The 24,333-nt window shown below is 49.6% G+C and overlaps 1 protein-coding gene across 1 annotated transcript in view; it reads right to left on the bottom strand.

Annotated features, from left to right (window-relative positions):
- Window positions 1-11,301: 11,301 nt before the first annotated feature.
- Window positions 11,302-24,333, bottom strand: part of SMAD6 (SMAD family member 6) — a 43,771-nt gene continuing 30,739 nt past the window's right edge. Inside the window, exon 5 of the mRNA XM_068410343.1 lies at window positions 11,302-11,951. Within this exon, the coding sequence (XP_068266444.1) occupies window positions 11,410-11,951 (542 nt within the window). The 3' untranslated portion in view covers window positions 11,302-11,409. The remainder of the gene's footprint in view (window positions 11,952-24,333) is intronic.

Raw genomic sequence — 24,333 nt, 5'->3', positions numbered from 1 at the left:
ACCCAGAACCCACAGATCTTTCCCAAGAGACACAAGGGGAAGAAACAGCAAAAAGCAGAGAACACAAACAATCAGTTGAACTAGAAAAAAAGCCCAGGACTTCTTAAGAAAATTGAACTTCACAGATGGGCAAAAAATTTGTGAGAATACTTTTTGATCAGAAAATACTGATCTGATGGAACCGAAACATTTGCATGACTGCAGCCTTTTGGACCAAGCTGGAAGTGAAAACCACAAAGCAGTGCATTCTTCAAACTATTCAGGTTCTGACTTAGTTTCTTCATGATTTTTAAAGCAGGAAGGACAGACAAGAAAACCAGTGCTACAGGACAAAGGAGTTCTTGGTTCATAAGAGCACTCTGTGCATCCTTACCCTGGAGAAGTAATTTGGATGCTGCTTTGAGAGTTCATCCTCCAGTTCACACACAAAATCCTCCAGATAATCTGAGCTTGGTCATGCTACCAGCTTGCTGATCCAACTCATTAGCTCATCACCATGCAGATGTCAGCCTAGGGACAGGTCACACATCAAGCTGCACCCCAGCCAGACATCCTGCTCCCAACACCACTGATCCCAGAACACACAGGTGGATTTGTCTCCTGCTGTAACCTGTGCCTTCATCTTACACCTGTTCATAGTGTTTGGCTCCAACCTGAAGAGAAGAAAAGCCTTGCCAATGAACTAAGGCAACATCTCAGGCAGCTGAACCCCTTTCTAATTCCTCTTGCCAAGTATCATAACCCATGGATGCAGACTCCAAATGTCAATGTTGTGTTTTTCCAAGAAACCAGTTTCTTGGCTTGTCCAAGAGGCTCCAACCAGGCACCTGAGCAGTCTCTCACTGGGACTACATGGACCCACTAGGAAGCAGCAGAGTTTTCAGAAGTACTTTAGATCAGCAACATCAAAGGTTCCTTCCAGCCACTTTCTGGAGCAGAGCATAGGTCCTAGAGGGGATTGCTCTGCAAACATACAACCAGCTGGAGGAGAGGGAGGATTAGCCCTTATGAGATACCAGAAGCAATGACCAGAGGGGAATCTGTGCAGTTCACTGCATGCAGCAGAAAGACAACTCAGCAGGGACTTTCCTGGTGGGAGACATTTTGAGCAAAGCAGAACAGCTTTATTGACCATCTATGTGCAACTGTTCCTTGAAAAGCTGCAAGCAAAGCAGCTAAAACCCAGATGAGCACAGGGAGAGAAGCACGAGGGACATTTAAGCAAGAAAGGCCTCAAACCCCCAAGATAAGAGCACTGAAGGCATTCCCACATGCTTAACTTGTTTCACTAGAACTGAGGAAAAACATCTGTAGGAGGAAAAGGCTTTTTAAAGTTTCCCATGCTAAGGGTTCAACTCAAAGAGTGTCACTTCGCAGGGAGCCTCCTCCACTTCACAGCACAGTCAGGACTGGGGGAACACTGTGAGCAACTGGGGGGGCCCTGGGCTCCATGGGTCAGCTTCAAGAGGAGCATCAGGACACAGATCACCAAATGATTTCTAAACCTTCATACGCTTCAGTTTCCAGCTTTACCTATTTATGATATTTCAAAGATTTGAACTGTCAGAAAGTGAACTGAGCTCAAGACAGAGATCACAGCAGTCCAAAACATGGGCTGTTCAACTGAAACTCTTCAAAACAAATCACCTTTAGAGACTACTTTCCATTGCTATGACTGTTCACCTCCACCACATTTGCCACGAGATTTGCAACTGAAAACTTGCTTGAAAGAGGCTGAACCCCAACCATTCCTGCATAGACCATGGTGTCTGGAGGGGCAGAGTAGGTAGAAGCTCTTGAGACACCATGACTTCTGTTTTCCCAGGCAGGCACAAACAGGTTAAGATCCAGAAGAGACTGGACATGGACCACATGTGGTCTGAAGATGAGAGAAAGGAGGATTCTGCAGAATTCAGATTTTCAGCAGAAAAACTAAGGTGCTTCCACCAAAACCTCTAATGTGTTTTAGCTTTTTTCTTGGTCTTCCTAAGCCAAAGAAGAGCTCCCCATAGGAAAGCAGGCCCCTCCCCTGTGAAAACTCTACATATGTGAGTCCAAAAAGTACACAGAGACCTCTGCAGAGGTAAGCAGAGAGAAGGGCCACAGCAAGGTCCCAGCTGCAGCAGTGCCAAACACATCACGTAGAGAGAACTTCTACAGATCCAGCACCAAACCATTGTATCCAGAAATTCACACACTTGGGAGTTTTAAGAACTAACAATGGGTTAATTATTGACTCACCAAAGCTATTTTTAAATAGCTGCTGTGACAGAGAAGATCTGCAGAAGCTGTTACAGCATCAGCTCCCCTGGACTGATGGTCCCACTCAATCCCCACCATGTGATCTGGACCATCGTCTGGCTTACAAAGTCCTCAGAAGAAAGAGAAAAACATGCTGAATTCCCCAGCATTTGAATCACATAAGCATTTGCCAAGAATGGGCCTCCCTCGTTACAGTTTCATAATTCTTCAATCCTTTCAGACTAACTCAGACACCATTTGGGTAATAATTAACCATTCCCAGTGCTCAAGCGCCTGCTCAGTTGAGCTCTGCGTGTTCAAGCTTGGCACGCAAGACCTTCAAAATTAACAGCATTGCAAAGTTTATTTCTGTTAATTATGCTATTTTGGAAGGAGAAGAGGAAGGAAAGCAATTTCCAGAGACTAGTGGGGGCTTTCTTCTCACCCTTCCCCCGCAGAGTCCTTTGGGAGAAGGCACTTCACGCTCATCATGTACCGTCCCCAGAAATGGGCTGTGGTTTCAATTCTGCATCCCAAAAGTGAACACAGCAGTGTGTCAGATATCCCTGCTGCCACAGAAGGAGGCATGGCACACGCTCCACACAAAGCCCTTCAGATGGTGGCATTTAACCGCAGTCATGGTTTCAGTTATCTCCCCAGAGCAGTTTGTACCGCCTGCCTGTAAAGCCTCACATCCCAAATGCCATCCCACTGCACGGCACCATGACCTGACTCAGACCAGTGACAAGACAGAGAGCATCATCCAGCTTAAAACATACAACCCAAGTTGGAAGAGTCTAGAAGGCATGGGTGTTGGGTGGAAGAGACAACCAGGGACAAGGTGTAGAGTTTTCTCCCACTGAAACCCAGAGCCAGGCTGCAAGGGCTGCTTTGGGGACTCCTCCCCTTCTCTCCCATCACACATGCTCTTCCCTGTAATGCCAGGCTGGAGGGCTTGCTCTGGGGACAGAGCCAGGCTGTGACCTTCTGCCACTGCAACTGAGTGACACACAGCCCCCACCATCCTCCAACACTGTGGTCACACAGGTGGGACATTGAAAATGTTTTGTGGCCATTTCACTTGGTTCCTGCCCCAGCATGGCTCCCTGGTGCAGAAGCACTGGGGACTGAGCAAGTGCCAGTGTCTCCTGCACCACAGTCACATACTACATAGCAGTGGCAATGGGCAACCCCATCCTGGGAAGCAGGCAACAGGTCAGAGGTGCTCTCAATTTATTATTTGAAAAAAATAAATCAATAAAGACATTTCTGGGAGTCTTTCACATGGATAGAATAATCCCATTTCCTCTTTCCCCGTGTCACAGGTTGATGTGCACCCTACATGAACCATGGAGGACCCAGAGTCCCATCACACGTGCCACAGGGCCATCGGCTTGTCACCCAACTCAAATTGGCAGCTGGAGGGTGTCACACACCAGGGAGCTGTGGTGGGAAGGAGCTGGGAAGCACCAAGACGCAGATGAGGAACCTCTGAGCAAACACTTGGCAGCAGTTGTAAAGCAACAGGGAAACCATTAGCTCCAAGGAGCGTTTATCAGGACTGCAGGCTGAGTGAGGGATGGGGAGATGCCACCAGTCCGCAGGCCCTGGCAGCAGGCAGTGTGGCATCTGAGGCCGATTCCCACTGCCAGCGCTAACCCCCTCCCGCAGACACGATCATGCCTAACACAATCCCATAAACAGCATCCAGATGTGATCTGGGAGGCTAAATAACAGTTCTTCATCTTCTGACAATAGTGCCCAGAAGGATCTGGAAAACTGACAGAAGGCTTTGAAGTTTTATGTAATGTGCTGGGACTTCTGCGGCAACAGCTCCATCATCTCTGTCCCACCCAGCTGAGGGCCTGACCACTCTTCCCACACCCAGAGGTGCTGCTGTGTAAGAAATACAAGCCTAAAACGTGCAGATCTTGTGCCACACATTCAGGAATCGGGAAGCTTGGCTCTGCTCTGCTGTTTATCTCCATCTCGCTGGCCTAGAAGTCACACTGATGCTACCCAAGGAATGCTGCACTTGGGACATCTCCTCTGTTTCCTGGCTCAGGTTGAAAATACTGTGGGAAACATTATTCCCAGAAAATATTGGTAGCTATAAGCCTGGCCTAGCAGCAAATGGAATGCAAGAGGCAGGAAAAACAGCAGAGCAGAATCACAGAATCAATCAGGTTGGAAGAGCCCTCTGGGCTCATCGAGTCCAACCATTGCCCTGACACCACTATGGCAACTAGACCAGGGCACTAAGGGCCATGTCCAGTCTTTTCTTAAACCCCTCCAGAGATGGTGACTCCACCACCTCCCTGGGCAGCCCCTTCCAATGCCTAATGACCCTTGCTGAGAAGAAATGCTTCCTAATGGCCAACCTGACCCTCCCCTGGCCAAGCTTGAGGCTGTGTCCTCTTGTCCTAGCGCTGGTTGCCTGGGAGAAGAGGCCGACTCCCACCCCGCTACAACCTCCCTTCAGGTAGTTGTAGACTGCACTAAGGTCACCTCTGAGCCTCCTCTTCTCCAGGCTAAACACCCCCAGCTCCCTCAGCTGTTCCTCAGAGGTCAGACCCTCCAGACCCTTCACCAGCTTGGTCGCCCTCCTCTGGACTCAAACTTCTCAAAAGTAGAGAGTAGCTGATGGGGTTTAGTTTTTAACCGAGTTTCCTATGGAAACATGGGAGCGAGCCACCTATCTGTCCAGCCCCACAATTTTTGAACCATTTATTTGATTTTAGCAAAACCTGCGTGAGGATGAGCAACCACAAAAGACACTTCACAGGGTCTGGCATGCCATCTCACATGCCCCTTGCCTTCCCTGTAGCATAAACACCACACTTATTAAACAAGGAGCCTCCACAAAGGGGATGCATTTTACACCCCGTTCCCAGAGCTCCCTCGTGCACACACCAGGTTTCATCTTGCTTCTCAGAGGTTCGTTCTTGGCTTTGTCCCTCAAACCCCACGTCCCCCCGAGCCGGGGCCGGAGGGCAGCTGCGAGAGTCACATTTCCCCAAGAAATTCCGGGAAAGGCACTCCTGCTTTTAATGAGGAGAAGATTTTTTTTTCTCTCTGCTGACTTCCATAGCCAAGCTCATAAAAACGGAAAGCAATAAGAAATTCCAGCAAAAAGGAGGTGTGGGGGAGGAGGAAAGGGAAGATACCACTCATTTGAACCTATCCTAAATAGGAGAAGATAATTAGCCACATACATCCCAGAAAGAATACTAACAGTATATGCAATTATTGGGAATGCACACTTTAAGAGCATTTGCCAAAAATGCCTGCTTTTATTAAAAAGGAATGGTTTCACAAAGGCCCAACTGTAAGAAAGGTTGTAATTTGCCCAAATAAAACTTAATTTGATCCATGAAATAGCTGTGGTTTATTGTGTAATATATGTGCTATGTGTTTTAATTTAATAGAATCCAATATAATTGTAAGCCAGTCGAGTTTCAGAGCAATTTTGGGTTGTTCCCACAGCGTATATAGTACAGATGCTACTTTGTGCATCGCACCAGCACATACATAAATCAGGACTATAGAAGGGATTATCCACAAAGCAATGCTTCATCACGCACCGAACGGAAAATAAGACCTTGGAGGAAAGCAAAGAAGTTATTTACAGGAAATAACTCTGGATGCTCTGCAGCAAACCACTGTGTCTCACTCCTGGACCCAGCCTTGGGGCACCCGCACTGGGACGGTGGCTGTGCGACCAGCCCCAGGATGCCACCCAGCACCGAGCGATGCTGCGAACCCCGTTGCAATGCCCTGTCACCTCCAGCACACCTCCCTTCCTGGGGGCTTGCCAGATTCAGCAACCCTGTCCACCTCAAGCGAGGGGAAATGGAGATGAAGCTTTGTTATTGCTTTCTAGGACAGTTGTTGTCCATATTGGCCATCCATGAGACCAGATCCCTGTTCAGCTCCTGCTCTCAACCAGCTTGGGCAAGAGACAGGAGGGACACGATGGGGTGACAGCACCAGGGTCCCTCTTGCCCCCCAGCACAGCTCCGCAGTCACCCCACACCCAGTTTCTCAGAAGAGCTCATGGAGCTTAAAAACCAGCCAGGGCAGCCCTGGAGCAGGGAACTCCCCACCAGCCCCACTCAACAGCGCAAAGTCCAAGGCAACCCATGGCACCAGCAGCCCCGTCCCCGTAGCAGCCTCCCTCTGCAGGGCAGTTTACCTGCAGGTGACATTTGATTTTTGGCCATGGCATTTGTCAGAAAGCCACTGCAGCTCCTGAGGCTCATTGCACACCCCTCAGCAGCAAGGGGAGAGCAGCAGCTCTGACCACGCAGCTGCTTCACCCTCTGACCCAGGACCACACTGTCCTGTTAAAGCTCTTCCTCCACTTCGATCCCACCCACTGGCTTTAAGCTACACAGTTACACCACCAGAGCAGGCACAAAGCCTGAGCCTACAGGAGCCACTGAAGTTTTGGGAGGTGTAGGTACATCTATGAGCACTTCAGCAACTCCACTCTCTGTTAAAAACATTAATTCACACCCCAAAGAGCTGGAGATGATCCATTACTTGCAAAGACCACGAAGTCAAGCAGCATCACACCCCGAGACAAACCTCCAGCTCCTCCTTCTGCACCAACAGTGATTTTTTTCTTTTTCCTTGCTACCCCACGCATGGGGGGGAATATTCAGCTTTTAATTATGCATTGAACAAGTCTCCAACACTTTTACTGCAGAGATAAAACCCTGAGAAGAAAGATCATGGTCTAAAGACTGACAGACCCTGCAGAACTGCGGCTAAACCTGTGCCACAAATAGATCTTAGCCTCTCTTTTTAAGAAGAGCTGAATGTGGTTCCTTTCAGCATTCATTTCTTCTGTTCTGGCTAGTAAAAGGTACTTCTCAGTCATAGCAGCAATGAATGTCAAGGACAGGGATGATGAACATCATCTTGCAGGAGGAGCAGCAGCCTCTGGGACCTACCAGCAGCAAATGGCTGCTTCTCATCAGCCTATTGCACAGACAGTTTTAGAACGCAGTATTACTCAAATTAAGAGGATCTTGTCAAATAAACACACTCCACAAACCAAAGCCCATAGGGACTCAGATCCAATACCAGAATTACTAATTCAGGACTTCCACTTGAGTAGACTGTGTATATTTGGCACAGGGAAGCCAGAAAGAGACTGTGCAGCCTTCAGCCTCCTGGTTGCACCCATAACACCATGAGGAACCAGCTGATGCCTCTGTCAATGCTTTGGCACTCCCAGATGAAGGTGGCCAGCGAGTTTCGCTGCCCAAGTAACACCTTAGAACACCTCCATGTCCCACCACCTCCGCAGATGATCCATAAAGCACCCAGGGTGAGTCAGATTATTCATCTCCAGCTCTTCTGCAGGATCAAGATCTTACTCCTCGTTGACAAGGAAATTTGAGGGCTGTGGTCTGGGGAAGCTCCACCTGAGAAGGAGTCACTGCCTTGGAGGGGTGAGACTCACCAGTTTAAGAACAGCTGAGGCACCAAACCCATGCAACACCCCCATCCTACAAGAAAACCACAACTTCTCTGTACAAATAAATGATGAGTTGGAGCAAACTCCAAGGTCAGTGCATTTCTCAGGCCCTTCCACCTTCAGCGCCAGTGGAAAGGTGTGTTGGCTCAGGGATTTGCTGCCCCTGTGTCTCCTCTGACCGTGCAGGGCTGGGGGGTACTACAGGGACCCTGCCATGCTCCTGAGTGGTGGTGGCACATCCAGCTCCTTCAGCTCAGAGGTTGACCCCCTGCAGCAGCACGATGGGTGTCACAGCACTACTACAAAGCACGTCCCTGCTGCACTGCCAAACACATCCCTCCGAAAAAGCACTCAGTGACAGCATAGCCACAGGGGTGACCCACCAACCTTCCCACGACAAAGCTAAACCAGCTCCAGCTCCACAACAATCACACAAAACCCTGCAGCACCCCAGTACTGAGGCACCCAGAGCAGCACCAGGAGCTCAGTCCAAGCACAGCCCAGGTAGAAACACCCCAACACCCTCCCACCAAGAAACTGCTTTCATTTCTGCCCTTAAAATGGTGCAACCCCACATGGACCCTAAAGGAAGGAGGACAGAGAACATGCCACTTACTTTGGGTGCTGGAAAAACCACGACTGTTCCACAAAGGAGAAGAAACCACCATTATAGGATCCCAAGAGGCTGCCCAGAGGGGAGGGGCTTGTGGCCATCCTGGTTTTATAGGGGCTGGGGCAGATGAGCAACCACCAGCAGCTGTGGGCACACCAGAGACCCATCGGGTCGTTAGCAAAACCCAACGATGCCCAGCTGCTCCCACACCCCCTGGCAGGGCAGTAACTGCTCTGTCCCTGATGTAAGTGCCCTCCATCCACAGCCACCCCAAGGGCTGCTCCAAGTGCCACCTCACAGTCACCAAACAGCCCCCGGGTTCAAACCCAGCGCGGAGGAGAGCACGGGGAAGGCTTCAGCTGAGCTCTGCGAGGATCCAGCGTGGAGTTCAACAGCTTGGAAGTCCTAAAGCTTCTTTAAAGGGTCCTAAAGTTTGAATGATTACATGAAGGTATTAAAGGAGAGAGGAGGGGGACAGAAAAGAATACTTGATGTCTCATTTCATTGCCTCACCATAAAATCTTTTTATTCCCTTTAAAGCCTTGCTGTCAACTGAACCAAAACTCCAGATTTATTCCTGGGGAAGTGCATGAGTAATAAAAAAATTAAGCACAATCAGTGGATTGCACAAGGGAAACCCCAAAAGTTAACCCTCAAATTTCAACCCACAAAAAAATCCTTTTTCTGATGCAAACCTGGAATGGAGCTGAAAGGCCCCAACGAAGGGCGAAGAGTTAAGGTAGGGAAAATCAACGGCACGTGAACAACAGCTTCTGTGGTCACTGGGATAAGGTCGGTGGTGGTGGGTGGTATAAAAGCAAACAATGCCCAACCTTGGTGCTATTTTATCCAAAATATGGAAGAAGCCGGTAGAAAGTGGAAAATTATGGCACTGCTGCATCCGTGTGTGCACACGAGGAGGAGGAGAGGGAGGAAGGCAGCAGCCAGCTTGGGACGCGAATACAAACCCTTCTGGGGGGCGGTGGGAAATGCTGGGAAAGAGAAAAGGGAATAGGGAGAAGCGACTCAGCTTTCGGCTGGTTCCTCCCAGTTAAAGGATGGTATTACCAAAAACATCTCTTTAAAAACCCCAAACACAAAACCAGCCTCTTGACCGACTGCGTGGAAGTGATACAGCGAGTGATGGAGGTGCCATGGCAGGACACACCACATCTAAGCCAAAGGGGATAAAAAAACCCCTGCAAAGCCCTTGAAAGTGGCTTTAAACGATAGTGACATGTTTTGACACCGTTCCCTGACAACAATGGCTGTTACACAACCAAAAATTAATGATGGCAAGTATTAATACCGATGCTGCATGAACTCCACCAACGTGGTCCCAATTAAATATCAAGTATGGTTATAAATTGAAAAACAACTGTGGAAATGTCACTGGGACGTCCCCCCAGGTCTGCGCCGTGCCCTGCTGGGATGCAGCTCTCTGCCGCAGTGGGATGCAGTCCCCACCTTCCCCATCCTCATGAGACCTTTTTAGTAGTGAGTTTAAGTCCTATTTTATTGAGTTTTGAGCTGTTGAGGAGGTCTCATTGCATGTTTTTCTCTGCAATTAAGAGGGCTACAAAAATATCCTCTGTAACACGGACTGCTGAGGTGCTTCTGCAGTCACCGGACTCCAGAGGCCAGGACTTCATGAAAATCAAACGTACATGGATCTGTAAGAGAACTCTAAGACTTGGCAACACCATCATTGGCAATAACTAACCTTCCCAACCAAGCCAAGCCAGACGACGTCCAACCTGCCCCTGCAAGCACATGGGTGCTATGGCGCTGACAGCAGTGAAGCTCACACAGAAGTCAGCAAAGTGCCTGATTCTATCCAGGGTTTCCAGAGAGTAAATCAGCTGAGACAAGCTCATTTGACCAGCACTTCTTCTGGCTGCAACTGCTCCTCAGAACAAATTCTTCCCAAACAATTCTGTAACAGTTTATTGCTTGGACAACAGATTGGGAAATCTACAGGACAATTCTGCACACAACTCATCCAACTTTAAGGCCAGGTTGGATGGGGCTTGGAGCATCCTGGTCTAGAGGAAAGGTGTCCCTGCCTGTGGCAGGGGGGTTGGAACTAGATGATCTTTAAGGTCCCTTCCAACCCAAACCAGTCTGTGATTCTAACTCACCTCCACCTTGTTACTGGAGAGGTTCTCGAAATTCAGGCCACCCTGCTGTGTCTCCAGATGAGGATCCACCCAACCATGAGTTGTCCAAAACCACCATTTATTTCTCAACCATCAAACATGTCCGGGAGATACCAGACTCACAGGTAACCCCCGTGCAAGGCTGACAATGCAAACTGGTCCTACTGGGCAGGTTTTAGGGCCACAGTCTATTCTGCTCTTCCCACCAGCACTGACACCCGTTGATTTCCACTGATCACCATTAATTTGCATGAACACGCATGCTCATCTTCACCACGTCCCATCACGTTCTGTGTCATCAGAGAGATCACAGAGCCCTGAGCAAGAACAGCGACGAGAGATTTTCCTCTCACCTTCTCCGTTTGCTCCCTGGCTCTCAAAACTGTCCTCATTTACCCTCCTCTTGGAGACAACTGCAGCCTTCCAGCAGCTCACTTATGTTTCTAAGGGTCCTGGCTGAGGTGGGAGACAGCAGTCACCCCTCTGGAACCCCCCCTGACTGCAGGGGGAGAAAAAAAAAAAAGACAATTAAACCCCCCCCCTATAATGCGAATACTTTATTATCAATGAGTGACTGGTATTAGCTTTTTGTCTGGGTATTAATAATATTTCAAAAAACCATACATCAAAATTAGGGCTTTCTCCTATTTTTGCTGTATAATTTTTCTTTTAAAAAAATCTGTATTGAAAGAATTATATAAGCCAAAGTGCATCTTCTGGTTTTTGTCCATATACACATTGCACCATACATAAATAATTACATTGTAAAAATGACTCCATAATTACAAGTATAATATATATTTTCATATAATATATAAAACTTTATATTAAATCTAGGTAGATGATATTTGGGATAGTCTGTGTCTTTTTTTTTTTTTTTACTTTTTCCTTTCGCCAGAGGCTGACCGTTATCGATTGTTACTGAGTAAAATCTCCAGCCAACAAGGACACGACGTGATAAACTGTCTCGAGTAACACGGCCCCCAGCCTTTGGCGAAGCTGATCCGCACGCTGTTCGGGTCGTAGGGCCCGTCTGCGTAATCCAGATCGGCCGTGTGCTGCAAGAGGCAGGACTTCTCGTAGTCGAACACCTTGATGGAATAGCCCGGCATCACCTTGCGCACTATCAAAGTCCTACAGTTGGGGATGTCCAGTGTCGGGGAGTTGACGAAGATGGGATGCTCGCTGCGGTTGTAAGCCCACACACCGTCCGGTTCTTTGCTAAGTAAAATCCCGTAGCCGATTTTACTTCGAGTCCTTCTCACAGTCTCGCTCCTGTTTTCCAGGTTTAGCTGTCCGAGGCAGAAGCCGTTTCCTTGAGGTAGGTCATAAAATATACTGACAGACTGTTCGTACACTGTGTAGAGGCGGCCGACGCGTGTCCGGTGCTCCCAATAGGCCACGTTGCACCAATGGCTCCTCTTCACGGCATCGGGCGACGTACTGGCATCTGCGGAGGGAAGCAGAGGAAGAGTCAGGGTTTGCTGTGACCACCTGGGAAAAGACAGGTATGGAGGGTAAGAAAATGGCTCTTCCCACCCATCAGCTTTGCTCATGTGGGAACTGAACTTGTGTTCAACACAAAACTTGTGTTCAACCCAAAACTCGTGTTCAACCCAAACTTGCGTTCAACGCAAAGCCCATCTTCAACACAAAACCTGTGCTCAACCCAAAGGCCGTCTCCAACCCAAAGCTCATCTTCAATTATGTCAAATACCACCAAGAAAGAAGGCTCAAAGCAAAGGCTGGTGACCCAATGGGTCACCCACTACCTCCCGTGGAACTCAACGCCTCTTTCTCTCTCTAATTTAATGTTCCTGTGTCCAGCAGTGGGGACCCTGTGTACTCAAGATATGTGCATTTCTACCACGAAGAGCCAGCATGGATACTGTGTACCACTGGAACTCAGCCACCCCTGAGCTTGGTGGGTCCCCAAGCTCCTCCAGCATTGCTGTGGTGGTGTACCCCCCTGTTCAAAAGCCAACTTGAGCTGAAACACAGGAGATGTCCAAGAAGTGCTTGGATGACCAACCCAACAGTTATCTCTGCTATGTAATACTCTCTGACAGCGATGCTGATGTTCCCACAGGGAACATGAAATCTGAGGAGGCGTTTCATGCCAAGGGGGAGTAGTTGCTATGAACTATACATGTTCTCCTACAAAGCCATCGCTTTCTCCAGAATAATGAGAAAACATCTCTTCTTTCTAGGAATTACATTCAAGGAAGACAGGAGGGAAGCAGACTGCCAGGAATCTGTTTAATTTATGATGTCTCCAGAATTTATGATGCCTCCAAAAGGAAGATGAGAACTCTCAGCCTTAAAAGTGCTTCACAGAAGGCAAATTAACCTCTTGCTGAACATCATTCCTGCTCCTACCACACTGGTTAACAGAAAACCACCCTGGGATTTCAAGCAAGGAGCTCTGCTTCGAGCCAGCCCTGCTCTGTGCCTGGCATTAAGCTCCCTGACACTATATCACGCGCCCGCAGCCTGCTGACCCCTCTGCCTTCGTGCCATCATGTCTGATTAACTCGCACGCGGGGTGATGCCGTTATTTTGCTTCAGAGACTCTATTGACACACGGGACTTCAAGCGCAGCCCTACAGCCCCATTTCTTTTCAGGCTCAAATTACCCTGGAGGGGAATGGGCTGTCCTCCCCATTAACGATCTTTGAATTAAGCAGCTTTGTTAGAGTTTAACTTGAGTTGTAACTACATACATTTAAGGGGAGATGAGGGGAATGGAGTAATTGGGCAAGTTGGAAGGCAGCGGGGCCAGTGGGATGCCCTTTGCTGTGGGCAGTGCTCATCGTCTTGCACTGACCCCTTCACCCATCACAGGTTTAAACCCAACTCAAAAATGCCAGACTGGCCGCTTTCTCCCCCATCATCTGTTTAAATAATTTTTAGGACCCAGCACGGCCACCAACAGCCCCTTTTCGGTTTGATGCATGTTATCCAGAACTGGGAAGGAAATCCCGCAGCAATCAGACACTTCAACCCCACTAGAAAAAGAAACACCATTTCCCTGCATTTATGGCAATCCTTCATGGAGGAGCGAGCCAACAGCTTCGTGCCTTCTAATACTGGAGGTGATGTCCTAGGCCTCCTAAAGGCATGGGAGAAGCCCTGCTGAACACAACTGGGTGAGATGCATCCCTTAAATTCAGAGTTAGTGGCTCTGCACAGCAGGGAAATGGGTGAAGACCCTTGGTCAGAGCAACGGCAGCATCCCAGAGCCAGGTGAGGCAAACTTGGGTTTCTTTACCCCAAGGGACCAGGTCCTGTCCCCCAGCCACAGCCCTTATGGCAGGGTGGGACACTCCACCACGTCCCTGTGACACCGATGGGTCTTTGTGTCTCCGTGCTTCTGAGCCATCCTCAGTGGAAGCCACTCCGAGTCACTCTGCACTCCGCTAACAACAAAACTCATCAAAAACAAAGGTTTTTCCCCATTCTTCTCTTTGGCCAATAACTGTATTTCCTTTGCCATCTCAAATGACCCTCCTGCATCCAGATCGCCAGGAGTCAAACAACCAACCCAACTTACTTGAAAAGGGTAACGACTTCATTGGCAAGTGCATGATAGGTAAGTTGTACCCAAGCACATCATTAAATACTGACAACTGGACTTGACTCTTCCTGAAGTACCTCATGATGCCTTGCAAAGCACCAGCCATGTGAACATGAAGTTTTAGGGAAGGAAGAGAAGATTCAAATGTAATTCTGGGTTAGAAACCCCCCTAGCTGCCTACTGCCAACACGATGCGCTAAGATCTCCACCAAGAACAGAAACTTTGATGAAATGGGTGATAAAAAGTTTCAGAACCTCTTCACAGTATTTCTGCAGCAGTTGCAAAAATGATGTTAACCAAGTTTAGGCATTAACACAAATCTGACTCCAATAGTCTTACCTAACTGAACGTTACTGAAGCAAGACCACCCTTAGCTACGTCTGTGCAAACCCCTGAAGTCAACAGCTTGGCACAGACAAGGATCTTTTGACCTTCTCTGATAACATCCCTTGGTCTACCACCATGCAGACGATCAGTGCGTTTTGCTCTTTAAAATGCACTATGGCAAATAGTTCCACATTTTTAAGAGGTGAAACAAGATGTAGTTCATCAATAACACAACAGAAGAAGAAGAGGTACTGAGCAACTGAGTTTCATCTGCAGGTACATCATCCACAGCGTCCAGTTTCCACAGTCATCTTTCCCCTGGGACATCACACAGCTGAGATGCCCCCACAGTGCCTTTCCAAAACTCTTCTCAAATGCTAAACTTTGCTGTTGTCCCACTTGAGTGATGCTGAGGGGCTACAGACAAGCTCAGAGCTTTTCATCTGTCGGGCCCGGAGGCTGGTAGCAATTACCGAGCTCTGCGTCCGTTTAACCTCCCAACCTCCACAAAGCCCTCCATGCCCATTAGGTGAGTTGGTTTTGTTATTACATTTTTTAGAAACTACCACTCAGCCCCCGAATTTCCCTTACAGACTAAGAATGGGACAACTTCAAAACTCAAGTTTCCCCATCAGCTGAATTAATTAGGGGAACAGTCAGCAATAAATATTTAAATACGTGTTTCCCATGGTTTATTGCAAATTAAAATACCTAGTGGGGGAAAGCAAAGGAGGAGGAAACCAGTGTCTATGATACAAGAACATCTCGCTGTAGGTGCCACCACCCCTGGTGCCATCTCTGCTTTCCAGGAACTGGTAAATATTTTGTCAAAACCATCAATCTACATATGTGCTGAAAACAGGGCAAGTTTTTTTATACCTCCTGCTTTCGTGCATATGAAATAGCCTTACTAAAATCACTTCCACACAAATTATGGCATGAGCTTCAGTCCATCCATCCATGCATGCACCTCAGGGCTGAAATCACCCCTGCCAACGTGCTTCTTATCTCTTGTCACCCCGTCACAGCTCCTGCCCGGCAGTGACAGCTCTGCCAGCTTGAGCCTGGAGATGTCCTGTGCTCCTTCAAACGGGTGAGGACGTGAGTTTTAGGTAACTGCACATCAAGCAGCTGGAAGTTTCCTTTCCACCCCACTCCTCCTGGCCAGGGGTGAAGGGAGGCTTTAAAAGCCATGCACCAGCCGCGAAAGCAACCTGCCCGTGGCCTGCAGGCAAATAAAACATGCCGACAGGAGGCCGTTAAAAGGCTCATCTGAAGTTCCTCTGCCTCCGGGAAGCTTTGGGCAGGGACCCCCTTCTCCCCCAGCCCCATCCATCGCCGCCCTGCTCCCCGTGCCGCGGCGGGTTCCTTCGCCGCCTTTTATCTCCCAGCGCGCTCCACCAGACCCTGAGCAGATGAACTCATCCCGCAGCCCTGACATAAAGCAAGCACTTCAGCGAGCCCCTAAGACACGGGGGCCTGCGCTGTGTCTTATCCCCTGCCAAGTATCAGTTTCGCCTCCAGCTATTAGCCACTACCACTCAGCAGACAGCAGGGGCAGAAAAGCATGTCCTCTGCCTTTTAAATAAATATCCCATTTTTCCCTCCTCTTTTTCCACGCTGCCCTTTACGCACAGACAAAAAAATCCACTTTTTTCCCCCCTTCTCCCCCTTCTCTTTCTGCTGGAACAGAGGCAGGCTTGTTATCTTTCTTTTTGAAGAAAGAAAAATATTTTAGTCCTGCCGTGCCTCCCTCGATGGTATACGCCGCATTTTTAACAACTACCATCGTAGGCAGCTCCAACTTCTAACAGCCACATTTAGGCTGGCGTCAGGGCTATCTCCTCCATCAAAGCCACCTTTATCGATCAGACGGACGGGCTGAAACTCCGGCTCTTGTTTACACGTTCCTCCGAGTCACCGTTTCCTCCGCTGCAGCGATGCCTCGCAGCAGACACATCCAGAAGGAAATTCAAATGATTTAAGATAAAAAAAACAAGATAGGAAGCAAGACGCAGAATTAAAACCAGAACTTAGTGGGAAAAGAGTCTTGAGTGGCTCAGGCAGAAGGATCCGGGTATGGGACCAAATGCAAAGAGCAAATACTGTAAATCCTCGTGGTGTTAGTGCTGTTGCTTTCGCTCCCTGCAGAGCGTGGAGGTAAAGAAAATAACTTGAGGTTTTAGCTTATTTGTGATTTGACAGTGCTTTATGCCAGTAAAGTTCAAAGCAGCGCATTAAAAGAGAAAAGATGCTTTTTTTCCAAAACAAAACACTGCAGAGTCCCACTGCTCCATGTTGCACTTAAAAGCAGGATGGAAAACATGGGCAGATCACAAAACACACCATTAAAAAAAATCTCTGATTCACGCTCTTCCGAAGCCACCAAACCTCCTCTCAGCAGGTCTGGGGCCCCCCAATATATGGCTGCGAGTAAGACCTCGCTGTATAAGTGAACAGGGTGAGAAGGGAGGTTTGCTGCAGCACTTTGAGGAATATTCCCATTTTTGCATGGACTCCTGATGGAACAGGCAGAAGTGGCGCCGTGTTGTTTGCCCAAGAAGAGCCGTGGGTGATGGCAGCCCCCCCTTCCCCACCCAACCACAAACCGTGCTCAGGGGTTTTCAAAACACATTTAAGAGGCGCCCACAGGGAAGACGACGCACGTTAAAAAAGAAATGACCGGGGGCTCGAATGCACATCTGGGCACCTGAAGAGATGGAGTGGGATATTCAAAAGTGTCCCCACGACTCAGCCCACACCCCATTTTCACATCCCACCCTCCCGTACCCCTGCAGGGTCATTAGCCATTGGAACAGGCTGCCCAGGGAGGTGGTGGAGTCACCATCTCTGGAGGGGTTTAAGAAAAGCCTGGACATGGCACTTAGTGCCATGGTCTAGTTGCCATGGTGGTGTCAGGGCAATGGTTGGACTCGATGAGCCCAGAGGGCTCTTCCAACCTGATTGGTTTTGTGATTCTGTGATCTCGGGGCAGCCTCATGCTCTTCTGGCCATGGAGCTCAGTTACATCCTTTCTCAATGGCCAAGGTCTTCAATTTTATTCTTTAGACTATTAGATAAATGCGCTGCCTTTTTTCCCCGCTCTGCCGTAGCACAGACATATGCTTACGCTACTCAACACGCAGGAGCATGGAAGCAGGATGGTTATAGCCATACACAGGTCACCGTGAACAAGGTCCAGGTAAAAAGCCCCGCACAAAGAACACATTTCCCAAAAACCTTTTAAGAGTTCACTGGGGAGCTATCGGTTAAAATAATGCCCCATTAATACCCTTAGAAACAAGCTCCAGGGTAAGGAAGGGGTTAAAACTTTCCACAGCAGAAATGGAATTTTTATGGCCCTGCAAAAAAAAAAAAAAATTAATTGTCGATCTGCCCCAGCAAAGCTCACAGCCATTTTCATTAAGCCAATACACTTAAAATACCTCAGCCTTACAAGTTTCAGCTGGAATGCATCACTGCAGCCCCCCGAGAGCCCCTGCGCTGCCACCACCCCCGGCACAAGACCCTCCCCGTGAAGCTGGGGAGAAGCTGAGCGTTGCCCCCAGTATGGGGCTCCCCCATGCAGATGCCCCGGGCACGCAGGACCACAAATGGGCCACCATCTGTCTGTTCGTCCTCGCTGGGAGCGGTGGGGTGGGACTTTGAAGGCACCTTCCCACCCTTGGAGGAGCTGCAGCTATTGGTGAGCCACATCTTGCCCAGCAGCCGCTTTGTGAACCCATGGGAGTGCTCTAACGTTGGCTCCACCATATATATTTAAGGCAACATCCCAAGTCCACCAGCAAACAAATGGAGGAAGCTGGGCAGGACCTGGGCTGCCATCCTGCGGTGGTCCTGGGGACACCAGAGGAGCCTAGGCAGCAGGAGGTTCTCCATGCTGTACTCCAGCAAAAGTCAGGGAAAGTCCTGACAAGGACAGTTTAGTGCCCTTTGCTAATTACTTCTTGGTTTCTCCAATGAAGCAAGCAGCCATGTGTTACAGCAGGAAAACAGGCCTATGCAAGGAGATGGCAGTTGGGTGCAAGCAGGAGGTTGGACGGCCCTGGACCTTCTCCCTAAAGCTCATAACGAACTGAGGATCCTTTAATGTCCCAGCTTTGACCAAGACAAACTTGCTCCCTGATTCATAGAGGCCCTGAGAAGCCTGTCACCAGCTCCCCAGCTGATGACCGAGGTCAGCCATAGGGACAGCAGTCTGGACCTTCCCCACGGTGCAGAGCATCAAACTCTCTGCCAGGCTGCTGGTTTGCTCTGCTGAAAGAGATGTAAAGATTCAGCCCAGCTCACACCTCAATTACAAAATAAAAGTGTTGATTTCATATTACAATTACTCTGGTGTCACCGCTGTTGTGGCCTCGCTGCCAACATACCCACCATGGAGGAGGCATCTTCTTCCTCCTCCTCCAGCCTTTACCTTGGAGCAGAGCTCTGGTGCTCCCCAGCCTCCTCCATGAGCCGATTTAATTCGTTAACCCAGTAGATTATTAACTCAGAAGAACACTTGTGCTGGCTTAATTAATTAAATTAGTTCAAAAAAGGGTCTGATGGGCAACAGAGCCGGTGGAAGAGGCGTGTGGAGAGGCCTGGGGGGAACGGGGGACATTTCCATGGCAGCCCAAGAAACAAAAGCAACACAGGACAAGAGCCAATGCCAAGGGTTAGGATGAAAACAATTTTCTCTGCATAAAAAAAAACACTCTGCAAAATCATCAGCTCGTGCTAATTTTTTATATCCTTCAAAGAAAAAAACACACGCCATGTTTAGTTCTGCCTGGAGATTTGTAAGCCATCATCAGTTAGCTTATTTTCAAGCTAAATTCATGGAGTTTGTTTCTAATGTACCTTCTCTGGCCATTAAATACGTAGTCCAGACATGACTTTAAGGTATTTTAGCAGGTTTTTTTTTTTCCGGATCCCCTGCACAGTTTACAAAGGTCTTTTCAGTCAAGGGTGAAAAGTCCTAGAAAGTAAAAAAAACTGGAAAAGCCCAACTCAGAAATTTTTCACTGACGTTTTTATGCGTTACTTCTAAAGGCCAATGTTTTCAGAGATTTAGGTGATTTTTTTTTTGAGTCAGTCTCCCTATAACCTCAGCTTCCCTTGCTCACAGCTTTCACAGGCACCTTCATCGCTTTTAAGTTCCTGGGCTGTGCGTGTAACCGCTTCATACCTGGCACGTAAAAGTTAACACAACAGTGTAAATACATCTTCAAAAGGAGCCCAAAACGTAATCACCTCCGTCGGCTGCCAATTATGAAAGCACCAGACCTGTCATCAACCAGAACTTGGCTGAGACTTCTCCACTGTTGGAAACCAGCTCTGGGGAAGTCCAAGCAAAGTCCCGGGGTCGTGCTCGGCATCTCCGTGAGCACCCGCAGCATCCCCACCCTGTGCCCCAACCACCCGAAAAACGGGGAGAGAAATGAGCTGGGGAAAGACACGGGGGATAGGGTGGGGGGAAGGTTTCCACTAACTGATTTTCTGTATAAGCAGGAGGTTTGCTCAAAATCCTCCGAGCATCGTTGAGTTGGGGTTGGCTTTTTTCTCTGGCTCCTGCAGCCAGCGGGACAAGGCAAGGGGGAAGCCTCATTCCCCGAGTGGTGGGGGATGTCGGGATAAAAAAGAAGGGAGGAAAAAAATCCCCCTTTTTCATTTTTAGGTTGAGAACTCGCATGTTTTCAGCTCTTCCAAACAACGGTGTACGCAATCCCCCTTTTTTTTTCCTTCCCCCCAGAGGCTGAAAAACACTGAGAATCCAGGAGAAATCACCCCATAAATCACCCGCCGGCACATTTCCCTTTCAGCCGCCGTCCAACGCTCCCGTCCCCGCGCCTGGCGCCGCGCCAGCCCCTCGCTATTAATTAATCCCGGGGCCGCCCGCTGCAATCCCAGCTACGCCAACCGCATCCGACTTGGGCTGGGCTGGTGGGCAGAAGTTGGGCTGGCCAAATCCCCCGGGACCTCCTGAGCTCTCTTCTCCCTTTCAAAGCCGTTTCGGCTTTGCAGCGCAATTTTGGGTGCTCTTAGAAATCCCAACTGACGCCCTCGGAGAGGGAAATAATCTGCTCAGTGACGAGAGCTGCGGCACATCGGAGCATCCCGTGGTGGAGGAGAGACTCTGGGAAATGGTATTAATAAATAATAATAGTTTTTGCTCATAGAGGAGTTTCGGTTGAGCGCTTCAAAGCATTTTAAAAGCAGCAACTAATTAGTAGGTCCCTCTGAAGAGAAACAGGAATAACACCACGTTCCGCCTCCATCACGCGTCTTGGGCAGAGCACGTCGGGTGCCGGACTGGGCTCCCGGCTGAGCCTGGGCATCGCCGTACCGGAGGGTGACGGTCCAGAGGCGCGAGGCTCGGGCTGTAACTGAACCAAAGCCCTGCCTGGTTCACAGTGGCATTAAACGAAGGGGTTTCTGCCCGGATGGAGGGGACGCTGAGGTGATGGAGCTGTTTTGGGAAGCCAGATGCTGAGCTGGTGAGAACGTCGCCGAGGTGGCTGCAGAGATGCTCCTGACGATGCTCGAGCCTTCCCGCTCCCCGGCGGCAGCAGGACCACTAACCCAGCACACAATGCCTGACGCAGACACCTCCTCCAGGGAAAAGCAGCTAATTAAAAAAGAAAAGGCCTTTTTTTCCCTCCAGTTGTTAAGACAATATGAAGGCATTGAGCTCCTCCAAACAGAGGGCTGTCCTGTGAAGGCCACACGGCCAGGCAGCACACTGTCATCTACTCGCACCGCTCTCGGCACAGCCCCAACCCTGAATTACAGCTCAGCTGCCCCCAGTAACAACCAAAATTTGCCATTTCCAGAAGGCGAATGCCCAGCGGTTCCCCTACACGAGGCCTCCTTTGGATATCCCAGGCTGGTCACGCAAAACCCGCTCCCCAAAAACACCAGCAAAGCTGGAAACTTTGGGCTGAAGAGCCTGCACAGGACACGGGAAGCGAAGCAGGCTGCGGCTTTAGCAGCTTTGCTGCGCTTTTCTGTTTTTACTAACCAGAAAATGAACAGAGATGCTTCCCTGGGCGGAAAATCAAAGCAAAACCAAATAAAACGTCACCGTCGGATGTATTCTGAGAGCCTGCAATTGCGCTCCAGCCCGACCCGTTCCCTCCGGAGCGAGGGCGAAGGCAGCCTCACCCCGCTATCGCCCCGCTATCCCAGTCACGCCTGAGAACCAGCCGCGGGGCTTCGGAGCGCAGGCAGACGACGTGAGAAGCAGCGAGCGGGCTGAAAAAACCCAAGGCCACCCTGATTTCTCTGAGGCGAGGATGCCGCGCAGCCACAAGCAGCATCCTCGAGAGGAGACCGAGGCGCTGGAGGCAGATGTCTGTCGGCTCGATGCCAAGACCACTGCAAATATCAAGGACTGTGAAAGCTTTAGGACACTATCACCGACCTGGAAAACAAGCTGCGACGGAGGAGTGCCGGGCTGGGGAGGCTCCCCGGGGGCCACGAGCAGGAACCCATCTAACGTTTTTCTCCATATGGGCTGGGAATGAGCTGCTTTGCTTCTCACTGGCCGGCTGGGTGCAGACTCTGGCCCTGGTCAGACACCAGACCCCCAACCTGGGACCTCTGAGAGAACAAAAATCTTGGACTTTCATCCCAAACCCCCATCGGTACCTGGATCAGCTGTGGGTCCCCCATCCCAACCCATCCTCTGCTCCCCAAAACGGCTCTCACTGATGCCTCCCCTCGCCTGCTAATTCTCCCTCAGCATCCTTAAAAAAAAGGCACTTTTTTCCAGCACGGTATCAGTGTCCTCACATATATGGGAAGCAGACGGGGGTTGAGAGTGAAATGGGAATTCAAGCTTTGTTCTCGCTGGCCGAAGCCCAAGATCCCTCTCCCGATAAAGCTCTCCCCACGACTCTCTGTCTGAGCAAGCGCCGCAAGACGGGGAGAGCCACGGCTCCATGGTCACTGCCGCACGTCACACCGCCTGCGGCTGCTGCAAGTCCTCCCTCGTGGCGGATTTGCCCAAGTTTTACAGGGAATTAAAGGATTTTGGGTGCCAGCGTGGCCTTTGCAAGGAAACAATCCCCTCGGTGTGCGAGCCAATTTGGTCACGCTAAAAGGATAAACCTGTATGGGCAGGTCCTGGGGCTCGTATCTGTTGGGAGAGGAATTAAAAGCAATGGGGATGGAGTCTGCATACGGTGTGAGCAGCCATGGGGAGAGCCCAGTGGCGGGCAGCCAGCAAGGCAGAGACAGGTCCCTGGTCCTGTGGCACTGGTGGGAGCATGGGGACGGCTCCTGCGCCCCAGCTCGCACACGTACACTTGTGGGGACGGCTCCTGCGCCCCGGCTCGCACACGTACACACGTGGGGATGGCTGCAGCCCCGCCAGGAGGAACGTGCAGAGGGATGCGTGCATGCATGTGCACCCACACACGCCAGATTTTCCGATAGCTGGTTCATGTATTTACGTGTAAACATTTTCTGGGTCTATTCCAGCCCTTACTCCAAGCAAGCAGCTCGCTCCGCTGACAACTGCTTGTGGCCAGCATCCATGGGCCCTTACTCCCACTTAAAGCAAAGACTAAACAATGACTTAAGCATCTCAGGATTGAAGCCCCGTAGTTGGTCCCTCGCATTCAGGGTCTAAGCAATGAGGATGCCGCGCTGGCGGTTTGTGCTTTGCAGAAGGACCTACACCACCGTGAACGTGGTGGACAATAACCCTCGTGCCATTTGTGTGCCAAGGTGGCTGCACAAGGAGAGGTCTCCTGGCCCTTTTTCTGTAAAATCCATAAATCAGAAACCCAGAGGAGCAGACATGGCACAGGGCACGCATTTCTGCTAGCCTGGGATAAGATCACCCCCAAAGACCAAACATACCTCGTGTTGTTTTTATACTCCTTGGAACGGCACTGTAAATCTATTTAAGTTCAGATAAACAAAGTAAATTTGTAGAAGGGATAAGCAGGGGGTGGGGGATGAAAACCAGCGTATTTGCATGACATCCACAACATTCGCAAGCATTGCTGCAGCCCAGCGAGGCAGCGACGTGTGGCCTCCAAAAGTCCCCGAAAGCATCTTCACAATAATCTCCCAGATGACAAAATTCCTAACCCTGTATTTGCACATGGAGAGTGGAGGTGACTCATGCTAATTACCCTCCCTGGCCAAGAAGGACTTGTTTTCATTTCTAAAAACCACAGTTCCTTATAAAAAAGGGGGAAAAAAAAAATAGGAAAATACCAAAATATACACACAACTCTGTGGGATACATCCTGTCCTGCTGCGCTAATACGAATCCCAGACACCCTGATACTCCAGCTTCACTTGGGATCTTCAAAGAGAAAAGGATTAATGAGTTATAGCACTGACACAGCCAGAGACGTATGGCAGAGACGCTGCCAGCGTCAGCTCCGGGTCTCCTGATTTCCAGTAATGCTCCATCGATATAACCCAGCTAAAATAATCTGAGCGGAGCTCAAGAAGGGTCTTCGTTCAGATTAAAAACCCTCCCACCTTTCTCGGGCAAGCTCTCATCTTTCTTGCAGGGCAGTCGAAATTTAAAGCTAAAAATAACCTTTTCAGGACCAGGGCTCGTGGCTGCAACTCCTCCATGAGACGTTTCAGCGGGGGGGAATGCACGGGCTGCGGTTATAAACTCTGCAAATGAAGTACCAAAGTAAACGACTTTCCCATCGAGAGGAAAACTGGAAGGAGAGCAGGTCGAGCTCTTTGTAAATCAAGGACGGGGAGATTAACGGAGCACGTGAACGCTTCGTTATGGCTAATGAGTTCAAGACTGCACACCCTGAATGCAGCCGAGTGCTAGAAGAGGAACGTTAAATTCTTCCCCTCCCCTCAAGGGAAATTGATTTTAAAAAATAAAGCAAGGCATGTCGGGGGGAAATAGGCCTGGTATTATACATTAAAAAG

This window comes from Nyctibius grandis, chromosome 11, assembly GCF_013368605.1.
Source record: "Nyctibius grandis isolate bNycGra1 chromosome 11, bNycGra1.pri, whole genome shotgun sequence".
Classification (NCBI taxonomy): domain Eukaryota; kingdom Metazoa; phylum Chordata; class Aves; order Nyctibiiformes; family Nyctibiidae; genus Nyctibius; species Nyctibius grandis.
This window is presented reverse-complemented; position numbering and strand designations above follow the sequence as displayed.